General features: G+C 44.4%; 1 protein-coding gene across 3 annotated transcripts in view; it reads left to right on the top strand.

Moving 5' to 3' along the window:
- DVL1 (dishevelled segment polarity protein 1) overlaps positions 1-18,019 on the top strand; it is a 104,701-nt gene that overhangs the window by 80,441 nt on the left and 6,241 nt on the right. Inside the window, exons 6-15 of one of the 3 annotated variants that reach the window (XM_055706038.1) lie at positions 3,013-3,106; positions 4,110-4,179; positions 4,979-5,118; positions 5,440-5,516; positions 5,973-6,040; positions 7,471-7,620; positions 12,608-12,739; positions 13,660-13,827; positions 14,350-14,556; positions 15,936-15,982. In XM_055706038.1, coding sequence (XP_055562013.1) covers positions 3,013-3,106; positions 4,110-4,179; positions 4,979-5,118; positions 5,440-5,516; positions 5,973-6,040; positions 7,471-7,620; positions 12,608-12,739; positions 13,660-13,827; positions 14,350-14,556; positions 15,936-15,946 — 1,117 coding nt within the window. In that variant the 3' untranslated portion in view covers positions 15,947-15,982. The remainder of the gene's footprint in view (positions 1-3,012; positions 3,107-4,109; positions 4,180-4,978; positions 5,119-5,439; positions 5,517-5,972; positions 6,041-7,470; positions 7,621-12,607; positions 12,740-13,659; positions 13,828-14,349; positions 14,557-15,935; positions 15,983-18,019) is intronic. The other 2 variants (XM_055706036.1, XM_055706037.1) reach the window with 2 other exon arrangements.

Genomic DNA, 18,019 nt, shown 5'->3' on the forward strand with positions numbered 1-18,019 from the left:
ATCACTGCCTGCTTTCTGCAGTGTACTTAGGCTTTTCTTCTTTTTTTTTTCCAGCCCATCTTTTTGAACTCATTGCTGCTATATCGCTCTAAAGATAGCAATGAAAGTATTATGTCCCATACTTGATGGTAGATTAAAACATCTCTTCTAAGGAGTCAGAGAGCAATCCTGTTTTCTAGCTATGCTCAGTGCTGGCAAAAGGTATTTTTGCCCAGTCCAATTTTAGAAAATGAGACTAAAAGTTGGGTATAATAGTTCTTTGTTTTTCTGAGCAACAGCGTATTGATGGGCTCGAGAGCAGGAGGGAGGAATTGGCATAGCCAGTCACCCCTGGCAGTCATCTCTTATGTGCTGGCTGTGATCAGGAAAAATATTGACAGAGGAAGCATACTAACACGCACTGGAAGGTACTTTTAAGTAGCTTGCTTCTTAGGATGTGAAGTGCCATGACATAGCACCAGATTATTGCCAAGACTGCTTGAGACAAAGAAATTCAGTGAACTGTCTGCTGAACCTCTACTGTTCCTATCCCTCATTTCCCTAACTTGCTATCCAGATAAAATACCTGTTGTCTGGAAAGTGGAAGGAAGATCTTTGCCACTGGGTGAATTCCCTTCGCGGTCTCCTGCTGCAGGCAGGTTGACTGGCAGTATAGTTTTTCTCTCCATTTTCTTTCTTTGCTCTGTGAACATTGCTAACTTAAAATTGTTTCATACAGCAGGCAATGTTTAGCCGGAGGCATTGCCCCTTTCAGGGATGTAGCAATGGGAAACCGAATAAATGAAATGATGCGTATGGATTTAATGAATTCTCTTTATCCACAGTAACCATTAGAGGATGCCATTCTAAAAAGGTTGGTGACAGGAGGTATTGCATACTCCTTAAGTGATGCACACTGGGATAAAGTCAAAAATACGATATGGCAGTAGGTGTAGTATGTGTGTAAACAATGAAAATCAATTGCCTGGATGCTGTGAATGACTTCAAGGTGTGATTATAGCAGCCAAAAAGACAGATAAAATTTTAAGCTTTTTTTCCCTTTCTCTTATGGACTAGCTCAGCTGTCTCCAAAACTAGCAGGGAGGAGAGTCTGTAAGCGGGGGGTTGTCTGCAGACTGGAGTGCTGAATTCATACTCTTATCAGTGGAAGAAGGGCACTCACATCTCTCTCATAGTCGTTGAAGGTATCTTGTTGCTTGACTTGTGTTTATGCAGAAAAGTTCCCCCAGGTTTTTTTGCCTCTCTTCTTTTTGCTGCCCTTCTCAAAGAGCAGGCAGGCTCACTGTGATGTGGGCAACATGCCTTGCCTTTCTTCCCATTCTCCTAAAGTGGTGCGTGCTAGAAAGTTTTAGCTGAATCCTACTAATGAGACATAGAGAAGAAGAGGAGAATGAAATCAGAGAGGAAATAGAAAGAGGGAGAACATTGGGACTAAAACGTAAGATGTACGATCTTTGCCAGTACTTTCAAGAAGAGTGGTGAATGTTGAACAAGCCCAGTTTTGGGAACCCTGCTCTGAGCGACCTCTTTATTTTTCCTTTTGAAATGGTGAAGCCTCAGAAAACCAGGAGCTGTGAGCTGTTTCCATAGATAAAGAATTAGCAACGTTTTGATCTTTTTTGAAAATACCACCTCTTGGCTCTTTAAATTAATTTGCCTTGCTGGGAGGGGAAAAAAGGAGTGTGTGAGGTTAACATGCCTGAAATAGTTTGGTGAACTCAAAGGGATTGTAAAGAGATTCAAACCCTCGAAGCAGTTCCATCAGCACTAATATTCAGCTCCGTTTGCTTGAGTAAAACACACCTGCTTTATGCAAGATGGGTTTCCCGGTGTGGTGGGTTGTAATCTCATGACAGCAAGCTCCTTTTTGAAGTTGCTGGTACCAAGGTTTGCTTGAGGTATTCTAGCCACATGCAGGAATGCAAGAACTTTGAAGACAGGGACATGGAGACAGGGGAAAAAGACTGGCACTGTTTTCTTTGTGATAGTGCCAGTCAGTTACTTGTGTTGTATAGGGTTGGATGGGTTTTAATCTTGGTTAATGATGGGGCATTACTTTGTCTTTTTTTGCCATTCTTAACATACTAAATAGAAGAGAGATGTCTCTGTGGTGTTACACTGGTATATCTGAAATCTAGGCTCTGTTCCAGGCTTCTGAAATTAATTTGGGCAAATCTATTTATGTCTTTCTGTGTCTCAGTCCACTGCCTGTAAAATGAGAATGATGGGCATTCCTAACTCTTAGGGAGATCTTAAGGATTTGTATGTAGAATGTGGCACGTTTAGGTTCTGCAAGTTTGAAGAGCCTGAAAAAAACCCCACAACAGAATAAAACTAACAGAATATGTAAAGGTAAATCACATTTGCTATCCTCTGTCACTGTTTGGTAGTAACTATTATCAGTTGCTACTTTACTTCATTGAGTTCAAGCCCCAACGTTAAGTTCCTGTTATCAGGGTAGATAGCAGCAGAAGAAAATAACAGCACCATGACGAGACTGACAAAAATGAATATTAAGAGGTTCTCCCGGTTGTCTGTTGTTCTCTCAGAGTAGAGAGTAAAATCCTTGTTTAATGTATGGCTGTTCTTATAGCGTGCATTTTTCTTCGATGAGCCTGGAGTCAGGAGCACCTTTAAAGTAGTGGAAGATGTTCTACCTCTGACTTTTGGGGGGTTAAATGGGGGTGATCTGTGCCTGGTGAGATGTGGCTTGCATTCAGTCTTGCTCCTAAAAGAAAGCAAGTCAGTAAATGGCACCCCAGTCCGTGCTGGAGTTTAGCTGGTGTCTTCTCTGTGCTCCTGGGCAGAAGCACCTGGTAGGATTGAGCAGGAACTCAGCAACGAGCCGAGCAATATACTGCAAGCCCGCTGACGGTGTCGGGGTGCTTTACTCTCTCCTGCGTTTGCAGGAATCAGCTTTTTTTTTTTTTTTTTTTTTTTTTTTGGCAGGGTGCAGAGAAAGGCAAATGGTTCAGCTTTACGGAGCTGACATTTGCTCTCAATTTCCCTCAGGTTGAGTAGCTCCACTGAGCAAAGCACTTCATCCCGGCTCATACGGAAGCATAAACGCAGGAGGAGGAAACAAAGGATGCGGCAGATTGACAGGGTAAGGTTGGCATCATAATTTTCCAAGGAGGTGAACCGTGATTTTTTGAGTGTAGCATGTAAATTAGGAAGGGACCCAGAAGAGGGCTATGCCCTGTTGAATTCATTGGAAAGGCTCCCTTTGGCTCCGGTCTACCTTGGACTAAATCTCTAACGTTTGAAGTTCTGCAGCACTACAGTCAAGGCTCCCTTTCTCCTCTCCCTTTCTCCTTTCCTCGGGAAGTGATTGCGTTTCTTGTTGTCTCTTCCAAGACCAGCCTCTGCAGGAGACCCTCCGTTACGCTGCTGGCTGAGGTGGGCAAGGCAGCTCTGTGCTGGTAGACATCTGATGTGTAAATTGCTGAGACTGGCATTCTGCTGAAAGGAGAAATCTGCGTTTATAGGCAATCACAGATCTGTTCTCTTGCCCTTCTCCGTGCTAGTCCTACGGGAGCAGAATGAAGATGGCCCAAATGACATACTTCTCCGTTCTATGAGTACTGGTCTTCCCAGATTAAAGAATGAGTATGCACACATTTCATCACAAGACCTGGAGCAATGTTTTAGAAGATACTTGATAAGCACATTTGTATTTCGTTTTGGAGGAGGGGGAATGTCTTTTCTTCTCACTTTCTGAAGGATCCTGCGTTGTTCACCCCTCTCTTTAGGGAAGAGCCGTGGACATAGTAATTCACATTGGGCACTGTAGTATTTAAACATCTGCCTGTCAGTCACGTAGCGAGGAGGCAGAAATGATTCATTGTAAAGATCAGCTGAGAAAGCTCTTAGGAGCTTGCTCTGTGTGTTTTGTAAACAAGTCTTTGGAGAAAGTGCAGGTTGTGTGCAGATCTTTTTCCTTACTGACTCTAAACAAAGAATAATTTTGGGGTGGCCACAGTGGTTGTGGATGCCTTCCAAATGGAAACCTATTAATCAGTTCCTGATTAATTAATCCTCAATAATTATTTTTATTGTCTTATTCTGAGCCGTTTAAAACCTTGAGAATTTTCTGTTGTATTTTGCAGTCGTCTTCGTTCAGCAGCATCACTGATTCTACCATGTCCCTAAATATCATCACTGTCACACTCAACATGGGTAAGAAGATAAGCGATGTTTTCTATGATGAATTTCGAGCGGTACAGATGTATTTTGTTATGGCGTAGTCGCTTTTGGAGCCAGGAGAAAGTTTCTTGATTGGGAAGGATGCCAGCTGAACTAAAGGGAATGGCAGCTGAGAGTTGCTACTCTGGTGGCTGTACCTGGATTCCCAGTGCAGTGCTGGAGAGTTCTCTGCCGGTGGCATGAGCAAATGAGTATTCTTCCCGAGAATCCCAGGGGAGGAGCTGGAACTCCAGGATATGGCGTTCTGCCATTATTTCTAGGAACGGTAAGGGGTCAGGCATTGTCAGGACACTGGAGGTTTGCGCTTCTGTGGCTTACGCATTTCATTGCTTAGCCAGGCAGAGATGTGTAGGACTGCCAACTCAGCACCTTTCAGTAGCACCAAATTCTTCCTGCTGCTCTGACATGTGGAGAGAAAGTTGGTGGAGAGAAAGTTGCCTAATAATGCTGATTGGGTGCGTAATTTCTAGGTGTAGACATGTCTTTTCAATGTTGTTTCTCTTGCTCATTTATTTATTATTTTTTAATGTAACTTTTCAGTGTGCTGTATGAAAACATAATGTCTTTAGCAGCATTTCCCTGAACGTGCCAGGCAGACACACACCAATAGGGCAACTTGAGATAATTGTAAGTCAACCATGGCCCAGCTGGTGTGTTGAAAGAACTGATTTTTCAAAACTGAAGTAGCCTGGTGTTTGCTCTTCACTATCATTCCAATCACTTTGTTTGCTTTTTCCCCCCCCCCCCCCCCCTCCACTTTCTATCTGTATAGAAAAGTATAACTTCCTGGGCATCAGCATTGTAGGACAGAGCAATGACCGGGGTGATGGTGGCATATACATTGGCTCTATAATGAAAGGAGGGGCTGTGGCAGCAGATGGCCGAATTGAACCAGGAGACATGCTTCTGCAGGTTGGTCCGTGTCCAAAAATACATGCTGCTGGCTTGTGCTTTGGTGGCTTAGCTCAGTCATCCCACCAGATCCGTGTCCTTAGTAATCCGTTAACAGAATTCCTTCATACCCAGAGAAATGTGTCATAAAGACTACTCTCACTAAAATCGATAATCCTTTGCAAATTCTGCTGGATAGTTGATGTGCTCTGAGAAACAGTATTTCTGCAGCTGCTCAAGGGAATGGGAACAGTTGCAAAGGCATTGTATTTGGAAATTAATAACTAAAATTTCTAACTTCCCTGTTGCAAAGCCCGACTTCTGATTTTTGCAATGTTTTAGGTGAATGATGTCAATTTTGAGAACATGAGCAATGACGACGCAGTACGGGTTTTACGGGAAATAGTCTCCAAACCAGGGTAAGCATATGACAAAACCGCTTTGGGCAAACCTCAGAGAAATTAACATTTTGATCTCAATAAGTAACCAGCGTGACTGCTGATCTCAACTCGCAACTTCTCACTCTAAATGATGAATTGATGAGACCAATTCCAATGTACCAGCCAAAACCAACACAAACTAGGAGTTGCCTGGTTTCAGTAGTGCTGTTTGGTTATACAATGAGTGTTTTAATATTTCAAGAGCTGATCATTTGACAGATTTCACTGATAGCGTGCATGATCTATGCAAAACCAGAAACATTTTGATACTGGTTCCTACTGAAAATACTTCACCAAACATCTCAAAAGCATTCTCTGCATATAACTTGACAACTGCTGGATAGGAGTAAATTTGTTTCAGAGAGCTCATTGTAGCAATCACAATTTCTGTAGGGAAACTTAAGAGTCACCCTGACTTGTTTTCTTTCTTCCCAGACCTATCAGCCTAACAGTAGCCAAATGCTGGGACCCTACTCCCAGGAGTTATTTCACCATCCCCAGGGGTGAGTACATATTTGTGCTCTTTGCTGGGTTCCTGTGGAGCCCTCACGTCTAGAATATTTTCAGCTATTTTGGCATTGAATAGATTTTCAATCCCTACAAGTTTGATACTTTTAAGTTTGGTTGCATTCTTTGTTTGCTTTTTGTTTTGGGAGGTGTGGGGGTTTAAGATACTCTTTCTGAGACTCCAGTGCCCACTGAATTCATCTGAGTTTTTCTTTTGATTCATATGGCTTTGGACCAAGCTTTTAACCTTTTGGTGGTTATATCCTCATGATCTTAACTGTTCAGTTGATAGAAAGTTTGGAGGATAACTATACTTCAGTGTTAAAAAGCCTCATTTTGTCACATGTACACTTCTTGGAAAGGCTTTTAAAAGAGTATTTTTAAAATTTGGGGCAAACAACATTGATGAATATACATAAAACCTCTTGAAAATGATCTAGTTTTAAAACTTCTGGCTTAATAAAGCCTTCAGTAGTAATAAAAGATCTGTGCTCATGTGACAAGCACAGCTGCCTCCTACTGGTGAGTGCTCAGCTTATGGTACTGAAACCAGTTTGTTACCAGTCCTAAGCAGGTGAGGCTGGCACTGCCCGTTGAAATTAATGCAACAGACTTGTGCAGACTGCGGGACCTCACTCAGCTGAAGTCCTTAGGAACACCAGCATCCAAAAAACCAGAAAAATCCCACAAATCACATTTTTGAGATTTTTCTACAGGGAGAGCTTGTGGTATCAGTTTGTCCTTTGTCCAGCGAAGGTGCATGCATTTTATCCCAGGCAAACAGCCATATAACTGTTGTAGGCTAAAGTGGTTGCAGCAATGTGTATTTTGTGGGAATACCTAACACAGGCAGAGCTCTTTTTTATATAATTTCTGGTTTTAGGGCAATGGAACAACAGCCACTATAATTCAGAAGAAAAGAAGTCATCCAGATTGTGGGGAAAATCGGGTTTTATTCCCAGCTTTAAAAATTAATTGCTATGTGGCTCTGAGAGGTTATTTTGGATCCAAGATGCTTAGAGTAGGAAGAGGTCTTCCCATCAGCTGGGGCAAAGCGTTTGGTACCAATTCACGTCACAGCAAAATGAGAGTCTATCTCATTGTATAGAATAATAGTGAGATATGATTACTTGGACTGGTAGCTTCTTTCCCAGAAGGGGAAATATTTCACTCTTACTGCAGTTACAGGAACAGGAGCATCAGTTTTATCCTCTTAGGCTGGTGCAGCAGTTGCTAGAGGAAACACACTGCTGCTGGCAAGGTGCTTTCTGTTCCCTTGTGCTGGGGCTATCCCAGTTGTACCATCAGAATGGCAAGGACATGTGCGCCCCCCTCCTCCAAAAAAAACCAAAATTCCTTCTTACTCTAGGTCTTACTGTTCACTGATTCCATTTGTCTTTTCTCTCCCTTCCTGGTTGTTTTGCAGCTGAACCAGTGAGGCCAATTGACCCTGCAGCGTGGATCTCTCATACCACAGCCATGACGGGAGCGTACCCCCGTTACGGTATGAGCCCCTCCATGAGCATCACCACATCTACCAGCTCCTCACTAACAAGCTCAATTCCCGATTCGGAAAGTAAGTCACACTGCGGCCAGCACAGGGCAGGCGTCTTCTGCTCGGGGCCAGCAGTGCCGAGCTGTGCACAAACCCGACCCCAGCCACAAGCACGATGAAAACGACAGCCGCCACAGAACTCTCGAATGCTTTCTTAAATCTGTAATTCTGATGGGGAGCATAAAAGCTTCCCCCCCCGCACCCCCCCCCCCCGCACCCCCAAAGGTCAGAAGTGAGCGCAGTGGTGTTGTGGCAGGGTTCACGTTGAGGAAGAGGTGGCTTCTGGTCCCTTTCAAAGTTGCAAGGCAGGCTTCCAGCTCTGACCCTCAGATGAATATGAGAGCTTCCTCCTTGCATTTGACTTCTTTTAAAATAAATTTAAATAATTTGCTTCAGGTAGGCATCACTGGATAATAACGTTAACGTATCGTTTAGGAAGTCTTCCTCTGATACTCGCATTGCCTTCTTTTATACTTTTTTATACTTTTAGAATTTACTGAGCAAGGGAGAAACAAATGTAATGTCCCACGTGAAGTTATGGTTAGAGGTCAGCCTTCTTTCCTGGTCTGTGGCAGTCTCTAAAGTCATAGCCATGTAACCAACAAGTTGTCATGATTCCTTATCTTGGAAGTTTTTGTTTACGGAATATAAACTCTTCCTTTCTTCCCCTCTTCCCTTGCTCTCTGCTGTAAGCGTGGGAGAAGAGCTAGCATTTGGTTTGAAATACATGGCAGTAAGGCAAGACAAAGAAACGAGGAGCAGATGTCTCTGGAGACATCTCTGCAGACATCTGGAGACATCTCTGGAGACACTGGCCACCGAAGTCCTGTCTCAGAAAAGTGTCCCTATTTAAAACCGCACTTCTGTTTGCTTGACAGGAAAGTTTTGAGGTACTTTACACCTCATTAGTATGTGTTTGTTGCCTTTAATATTACTATGGAAGAATTTCCCTAGAGGTGCAACCTTTCTATCAGAGTTGTTCATCTTGTAGCAAGATTTATTCTGGTTGTTTATATACACGTAGAAATCTTGAAGTGGCTTTAAAGTTCTGAGGAGTTTATCTCATCTGTGGAATGATGCTACCTCAGTGTGTATTCACTGAAAGCCAGATAAATCCTTACATGTTTAACAAGGGATGCTTAAGTGTCTGCCAGACCTGGAGTCTTACATTTAGGACTGAGTAACTATTTGTTTTTTCATTTTGTAAGATTTTTCCAGAGAGAAAGGCAGGATGTCATTTAGAAAAAAACCTGAGCAAAACACAATGAACAAGAAAACCAACACTTGGTGGATTTCAAAGACCACTGTGGTGTTGGTGATTAGTGACAGAATCTTCCCTGGACAGATGCATGGCTGAAGTGTAAAAGTTGCATTTGCAGGGACCACTTAAGTCCTATCAGACTACATAGGTGTCTGCATCTTTTTCTTCTGTCCTCTCTCAGATTTTTATAAGCGTCTAGTTCCTGGAATGACACTTCACCTTGAACTGAGAGGGCAGTTATCCTTTCAGTCGGCGTAGTAGCTCAGTGCCTCCGTAGGTAGTAGGCAGGACCGCTGAAGGGAAAATACATCCGCAGTAGAAAGCAAGCGAACTGCTCACCTGGTGACCGCTTTATCCTGAGATGTGTTTTCAGCCTTACAGGTACTAAAGATCGTGGGAATCAAATGTATCTGCTGATTGCTGTCAAACGACGAGAGTCTGTTACTCTGCATTCCTCTTGAACCATTCATGTATCATGTGCCTTGATATATCGCCATGTGATTGGGAAGCGTGGAACACAGGCACCCTCTCAATCATATTTTTTAAAATAAAGGTTATTTGGGAGCAGAACCACATTTCTGGAGACAGCTTCTCATTTCTATGCCAGTGGCTTACTATGTTTTCTTTGCTGAAGGCAAGAAAACGTGGAGTACCCCTGACCTTTATTGTGACCTTCTGCTTTCAGTTCAGCCCTGTTCCCCCCCACAACCCCCCCAGGCAGCACCGCAGGGCCCTAGGTGCACAGCACCTCTCCTGCCATCCTCTTTGGCAGGCAAGACAAGCTTGGGGAGGAGTGGAGGCTGGGAGAGGAGAGGAGAGGCTGAACGAAGAGCTTCACGCAAATTGTTTTCTGCCTTTTCACGTGCCAGTGCAAGATTCTCAGTTTTGGTTCCTCTGAGGCTGGAGTCACTGAGGTTTGCAGCAAATATAACAACTGTTTTATTAGATAAATGTTACAAATATAGCGGCTGGCCGTGAAAGGGGAAGCCGTGAATTAACGGAGTCACCTTAGACAAGTCTGTCTCGTGGTTCCTTGCTTTAAGTACTGTGAATGTCTGCTGGTTTACCCTGCGTAGCAAGGCCAGGATGGCGTCAGTGGGCTGAAGAACTGCTTTCCTTCTGACATTCCTTTGCTCTCGAGCCTCTGGATCAAAAGTGAAGTTCTGATAGCTGAAGCGTTTGCACAGCCACCATCACATCAGCGCTAGTGATTAAAGTAGCTGAGATTTTGGGGCCACATCAGTCACCACCATACAGTAGGAATTATTCTGTCTTAGCTCTTTATTTTCTCAGGTGTATTTCTTCAAAAACAGGACTCTGCAAACCAAGGCAGACTGAGGTGTTTAATAGTAATTACTGCTTTAACACCCCCCCTCCTCGTTCTCCAGCAGTGTTCGGGCTGATGCAGGACAATACTCTCTCACAGTGGTTTGTGAATGTCGGACTCGCCGCCTCAGTCAGTGCAAACTCTGCTCCTCGTTTACTCTCCTGAAGGTAGATTTTTCCAGCCCTTGTACTGCCACTACAGGACCACTTTCTGCACAGTGGTGCTGTCCCGTTCCATGAGATTAACTTCAGGTGTTCCTTGAAAGTCTTCCCATTTCCCAAGGTGGCCCACTGACGTGGTTGGAAAGTTCTCTTTTGCTCTTGTGTGGACTTCAGAGGATTTTGAACTGAGACTGCAAACTATTTCTGCTTAACAGTGTTCAGCCTGAGGTACTGCAGAATTTCCTGGGGGTTTTTTGTTTGGGCAAATGCTTACCTCCTTACTCAAATAAGGATCCAAACCAGCAGTGGTGTGACACGTGGTAGGACTTCATTTTCATTGTATTACCAGGATCTGCTAACGGGAGAAAAGTGCTTCTCAAACCAGATAACCAAAGCCCTGAGAAAGAGCTTTGCAGGAAATCTGGTTCCCCAGAAAGGAGTTCGTGCCTGTGCTGTTCTTCAGGTTATCACGTACCTGTACAGGTGGGCAGACCCACGGTTTACTCAGTTCAGACCAAAGTGGGTGCATTTTAGATACATCTTAGAATTTTTCATATTTGTACAGCAACTAGCAAACTTAGAAAACATTGATGATCATTTGGCCAGTGTTCTTTATATGCAGATCGCAGGTCTCCAAGAAAATATAATATGTTACTCCCCACATGCTTGAATATTGGTGTGTTGGGTTTTTTTCCCCCCAAAGAAATGTGTTGCTTTTTGCCACTAACCAAACTAACTTAAAGCAAAAGCAAAATTTTAGTGTTTATTCAAACTTTGTAAGAACCGCATGCATAAGTGGTCTGGGATGTTTTCATGTCTCTTAGCAGTGCATTTTCAGTTTTCATTGTTTCATGCTTGTTGTACCTTTTATCGAATTTTTGGGTTGCTGGAAAAGGACACAATCGGTTCCCTTGTGCTTTTGAAAGGTGGGTGATATGGGGAGCTGGGAGAAGGGAGGGGAGGAGGGTTTCCGAATTCCTGCTGGAGAAGGGTCTGAACTACCTGCACAGGACACACATGCTCAACATTAATTTTCTAGGGCTGAGAAGGTGGGAGCAGGAAGGACTGGGTGTTGTATCCAAAGAACATTTTATGTGTAGACAGGATGATTGAGTTCTGCACGGAACACCAAAAGGCTGGGAGACTCTTGAACCCAGATTCATCCCCCTGGGCTTTCAATATTAGATGCCACTTTGCCTCCATGTATGGTATGGAAGGAGTTTCTAAAGGAATTAGACTCCTGTGGTGCCCACCCAGTTCAGCAGGGTGAATCTCAGCCCTAGCGTTCTGGTTTTATTATAAAAATTGATCAGGAAAAAACGAAGCCTCTGGTGGGCCAGCTCTGCCCGTAAGTGTGTGTGAAATAAGAATGGAGCAGTGGTGGCTGCTGAGGCATTTAGGAACAGCGTTTTTTTAAGTGTTCTGCGAGAAAGATGCAGGGCAAAGTAATGATTGATGGTGGGTTAAGCAACTTGTTAACTTGTAAGACTGCCGTCATCGGGATCCTGGAAAGCTTTTTTTTTTTTTTGAAGGAAACCACTAGCCTTTATCCGGGTGATGGAAGCTTTCTCTTCTAATTTCAGTTCTCCCCAATTACGCTGATGTCCACATCTTAAAAAAACCAAACGGACATTGATTGAGACATGGTTGTCAGTTTTCTCCATAGAATCACAGAATCGTTTGGGTTGGAAAAGACCTTTAAGATCATCCAGTCCAACCGTTACCCCAGCACTGCCAATTCCACCACTAAACCATGCCTCTAAGCACCACATCTATACAGATGAGTATTATTCCTGACAATTAAACCAAAAGCCAAAGAACAAACCAAGAAAACTTCTCCTACAGAGTTTTGCGTACAGTGCACCAAGCCGTTGGGTGGGTAGGGGCTGCTCATGGCAAATTGAAGTGGGAAGCAGTGGTCCTAGAGCTCCTTGGGTTTACTCTTCTGCAAATCTCGGTGCAGTGTGGATTGGAAGAGTGCGGCACTGACCCATAGCTGGGTTGTGAAGTCAAGACACGTAGGGGCTCACCATCCCAGTGACTAAACCGGTTGCACTGAGCACAATCTTGAGAGAATTGGTACGACTGCTGTAATTTATGCCATCGACGAAGATGCATTTGAGAACCTCTGTGTCTTTTTTTTTTTTTACATCTGTTGGTAAAGCTGTGCCTTGAAATGTTTCATCCAGACTGGGAGCTGAGAAGTTCCTTTCAGACTTGGTTCATTTCAAAGAAGCATGTAACCTTTCTTCCTTTTAGAGTTAGAAGAATGCCCCTTAACTGTGAAGAGTGACATGGCTACTATTGTCAAGGTTATGCAGCTCCCGGACTCAGGCCTTGAAATTCGGGACAGGATGTGGTTAAAAATTACCATCTCCAACGCAGTGATAGGTAAGCAGATCAAAGGAGTGCTGGGGGGGGATAAAACCCCAAATCGGTGGCTTTTTGGAAACAGGCTGAAGAAACTACCTTTCTATGAACTTTTCCTTTTCCCCCCTGGCTGTGACCTCTTACATTCCCTTGACTTGGTATTCATGAACAGCTCTAAGTGTGACAGAAAATAACTAATAGCTGTTGTTTGAGCCTGGACAGCCAGAAATCCTGCACGTTTCTCATGCCTGTGCACATCTGGTCATTCATCCTGAGTTGTTATAGCTTAGGTTTTCCATGCAACTACTTGTGGCTCTAGTAATCTGCCCAATTTCAGCAAAGCAAAAATCCTTGTAATTCCAGTTCCAGACAGCCACACAAGCTTAATAAAGCATCTTAATTACATTTAAAATTACCACAACTAGCCTGCCTTTGATTCTGACTGTCCTGTGACCTGAACTGTGGTCACATTTAGTTAATCTGGGTTGTAGCTACTTTTTGATGAGAAAAGGATTGGAACCCAGGTCTTTTGACCACATAACATCTGCCTCTGGAGGAAGATGACTCTCCCAGTCACTTCTGTTCCGTAACTCCTGTTATTTTCATTCTATACCCTTTTTCATTATTGCGACTCAGAAAGGGTTGAACAGTGTACCTGTAAAACTTCCTCTGTGTGTATTTGGGTATCACTGTTAATGGAGTATTCAACTGGATGCAAGGTAATTCTTTGCTTTCTCCATTGATGTGGTAAGTAATTTAGCAGTTAGGCTGAGTCATGAAAATGACATTTTAAACTCTTTGCAGCAAGATTGCTACATATTCATGTTTGCATTCGGTCCCTGGCACGGTAGTACTAGTGGGCTGTGATAATCTGAAGATTAAAAAACTGAACAAGGTCAGTTTGGCTTGGATGATCCTGTGTCTCCTTCTCCTCATTTTAGGAGCAGATGTGGTCGACTGGCTTTACACACACGTAGAAGGCTTCAAAGACCGACGGGAGGCTAGAAAATACGCCAGCAGCATGTTAAAACACGGCTACCTCAGGCACACTGTGAACAAAATCACCTTCTCGGAACAGTGCTATTACGTCTTTGGAGACCTCTGTGGCAGTAAGTTTCCCGTCTGTGAGGGGCAAAGCTGCATGTGCGTCGTCTCTGCTGTGCTGGCAGGATGCGCAGGGGACAGAGAGCCCTGTAGGATCTCACAAGTGGCGGTTCGGAACGGGTCGTCAGCCTGAGGGTGCCTGATAAGTGGTTGACACTTGTTCAGACCAAGCAATTAGACCGTTTGGAAGAGAAAAATGAACTCATCAAACAGGGTAGTGCACCGAGGCTCAGGAAGGCAGGATTTATTTCTGGTGATGCCACAGGCGTCCTGCTTGTCAGCCAGGCAGTTTCCAATCTGTAAAATGGGGATAATTCCTCCTTGCCTTACGGAAGTGCTGCAGCGGTACCCTGGTGCTCAGCGGTAAACGCTGATGTCTGTCCTGCCGTCTGTGGTGTTTAAGTGAACCCTGAGGCTGAGTCCCTCTGCTCCCTCGCCACACCAGGTGCTGGGTCGGGAATTAGTGATGTGCAGGAGCCAGCTGCCAGGTCGGAGCGCAGTCTTCACTTTTTCTCTCTTTTTTCCAGATATGGCTGCACTGAACCTTAACAACGGTTCTAGCGGAGCCTCGGATCAGGATACCCTTGCTCCACTTCCCCATCCTGCTGCTCCCTGGCCATTAGGCCAAGGATACCCATACCAGTATCCTCTGCCCCCTCCATGTTTCCCACCAGCATACCAAGACCCAGGCTTTAGCTACGGTAGCGGCAGCGCAGGGAGCCAGCAAAGTGAAGGTAAGACGGTTCAGTGGTATTTATCTCTACAGCTGTCATTATCCCTGACCATTGGCTTGAGTTCCTCCGTACTGTCTGTGCTCCTGTCTTGTGGTTTTGTGTGCTACCTGCATGGAATTGGTGCGACCGCCCTTAATCGAGACCGTTTGTGTGTGTGATGGAGTGGGTTAGCCTTTCAGCTCTGTATCGGAACTGCCAGCGATGCTCTGAGTCAGCAGAATAGACCAGAATACATGTTCTTTATAGTTATCCTGTAGTTCTCTGCCCCGTGCAAAATGCCCATGGGGAACCAGAGCCAAGTATTTGTCGTGTCCGTGGTGGTGTGGGCAGCTGGACTTTTCTTACCCCCCAGCCCCACACGGTTAACTGCTGCTTAGATAATGCTGATCAGGCCAACATTAATGACTCAATTGTCCACCCTGTTAAAACAGATAAACTGTCGCCCTCCTTTTTAGAGGTCAGAGCCATTGCCAGCAGCGGGGCTGCAGTCGCTTGATATTGCTAGCAATTAGGCCGTTTCATCGCTGATGGAACAGGGATTAGAACCAAGGTGCTCTTGGCTTTCACTTCAATGCACAATCCAGAAGGAAAATCACGCTCTTTGCTTGTGTGAGACAAGCGTGACGTGGCCAGCCAGATGGTTTACAGGGCTGAAACACTGCTCACAGGGAGGAGAGTCTCTTTTGGAATATGTGCCAGGGAAAAAAAAAGATGATACTGCATGGATTAAAAACCTGACCTCCTCCTTTCCTGCCCTAGGATAATTTTGTGGTTGATTTTTAAACCTTAGTAGATAAAAATTATGGTTTTTTGGCTGTACAGATTTTGATTTTTGAAAAAAAATCAATTCCAGAGTGAGTTTTGCTTTTGGAAACGCTGCCAGTAGAGAAAGGGTGAGGATTCTCTGGTTTTGTCATTAACATCCAGTAACTTGGATGTAACTTTGTCCTGTTCATTGCAGGCAGTTAGATTTCGCAAAATTGCACAAAAGAATTTTTTAACAGGAACTTGCTCACAAGATTTTAGCACTATTGCTTCCCATCTTATCTCAAAATAAGAAGTGTCTGTGAGGAAGCTCACAGTTGTATCCGGAAGTTTTAGAACTGCTAGCTGATTGTACTGGAAAGTATGAGATTATATTTTTTTTTTGGCAGCTGGTTCTGTGGGCAGTAGAATATTAGATCTCTGCTGCTGGAATAGGAAAGGTATGGTATTTTATCCATGCGACCTGTGTTACTGGCTAAAGAGAGCCTTTGGAAAGGTGCCAAGGTATTTAATTCTGAAGGGTTTCAACACCTTCCTTGTTCTTCTTTTGGAAACTACACTTCTGTGTTGTTTCTTGTTTTGTAACTTTATTCCCTTGTTTTGTTCTGAGCAAGCATTAGACTGAAGGATTCATAGAGGAATGGCTGACTCTAGGGGATTGGTAAGCTTCAAATGCCTCCATAATAATAATGAATTCACAGCATGATCATTTAGACTCTTGTGACCCAAATGTTTAGCTGTATTTTTTTCTTTTTTTTTCCTTCTTTTTTTTTTCTTTTTTTTTCTTTTTAATTGTCTTGGACATTCAACCTGTCTCAGTGCACAGTAGTCCGATAGCGTGGCATTAGCCTATCAACCTGTCTGGCCCCTGTGTGACTGTGCTGCAGCAGCTACGGAGGGAATGGCATCAGATAGCTCACTGTCAGCTCAGATGGGAAAATGGTATTGCCAGTCATCCACTGCTCTTCATTAAATAAATCAGTAATCCCAGCTGCTAATGTATTAGACTGATGTCATCCATATGGATCGGATTTATCTACCAATGCCCTTCTACTGCTCATTTACTAAAAGACACTTGAGCACTGTCCAGATGTCTCAGGCAGGTATCGGGAGTACTGGGACACAAGGTTGCATCGCCCACTCTCCATATAGTGTTAGAATTGGGTTTCTTGCAAAGTCTCTCTTTTATGTGTGATGTTAGATTGTAACTGAATTCATCTGGTGAACAAGCGCACTGCTCCAGAGCCTGGTGGATGCAGTGTATTTGCTGATGACTACGGACAAAATCCCAAGATTTGGGTCAAGAGCCAGACTGTGACTGTGTTCTGGCAAGCAGCAGATGGGAAGGAAGATTTAGCAAGGTTTTATGTGGTGTTCCAGTTCTGCTCAAGGCTGCGTTCCAGTTTAGGTTGCTGCTCGTTTCGTCTGAGCCCCATCATCTGTCCCTGCTTGTGGTACCTGGGGCTTAGGTTATTTTTAAAGGCTTGGGCAGGTTTGCTGTGGGGAATGACACTGGTGTGAGGTCCGGCTCCTCTGCGGAACGTCACCTCTGTTACCGCAGTGTTTAGATCAGAGTCACCTCCCTGTTCTGGCCGATGCTCCTTGTACAGCTGGATCGTGAGGGATCGTCAGGTTACAGCCAGAGGAGACGAAAGGAGTAGGAAGGATGGATTTGTTCAAGTTCACAGGATGTCAGTTGTTGAGACAGGAACAATAGAAGGGTCTTCAGGGCCTCCCTAGACTGCCTCTGGAGCCTCTCCTGCCCCTGCCCGGGAGGATTCACATGGAAACTCTGTTCCCATGAAGTACTGAGGCAGCTGGAGTCTCGGTGGCTTCAGGCGGTGGAGGTTTGGTGTCCAGCAGTACCAGAGAGTGAAGGCTGGTAATACATTGTGGCAGTGCTGAGTGCAGCTTTTCTAGGCACTTGAAATGCAGATTCGTTAAATCCCTTTTATGACACTGGTTTCAAGTTGGCCTTAGATGGAAGCAAACACTGCATGGGTTGTGTCGACAGAGCAGCATCTCAAACCTCAGCTTTAGGTTGGGCTGCATGACTCCAAGACCAGTCCCTGGCTGCCAAGAAGGTGACATTCTTGTTACTTTGCCTTTAAACTCGGGCTTCGAAGGACTTTCTGATTGTTTGTTCTGTGGCAGGGTTTAAAGGCATGTCAGGGAGAGAGTGAACCTCAGCACGACCAGAGGAGAATGGCTCTGCTGCTGATTATTCTTACACAGGCTGCTGTAATGACAGATGGTTTCTCTGTTTTGTTTCTGCCGTGTAATCAGCTTGGAGCCCAGCTGCAGAAAGCCAGGTTCTTCTGAGAAAAGAAGCCTGCGTTACCCACTTGACCTCTTGGAGTCTTGGCAGATCAGCTAGAGCTGCTACTCCAGATATACTGAAGTCTGGAGTAGCAACGTGATGGATTGCCACAAGGCACTCCCAGTCCTACTGACTGTGGAAAACCTCTCAAGATCAGTGATACGCGCTTTCAGGGCAGCTTGCTTTCTCCACACCGTGATCTTTACTCAGCCAAAAGCTGTGGAGCTGACAATGAATCCTTATGTATGGGAAGCCTGCATCAGGGCTTGGGTGGGTGGCAACAAAATGCCTCATGAGCCAAAGGTAAAACCCTATTAGCCCTGGAAGTGTTAAAATGTCAATTTTCTTCTGGTGCGAACAGTGTGCCACAGTGGGGAG

The sequence above is a fragment of the Falco cherrug genome, chromosome 3 (genome assembly GCF_023634085.1).
Source record: "Falco cherrug isolate bFalChe1 chromosome 3, bFalChe1.pri, whole genome shotgun sequence".
In the NCBI taxonomy this organism is placed as follows: domain Eukaryota; kingdom Metazoa; phylum Chordata; class Aves; order Falconiformes; family Falconidae; genus Falco; species Falco cherrug.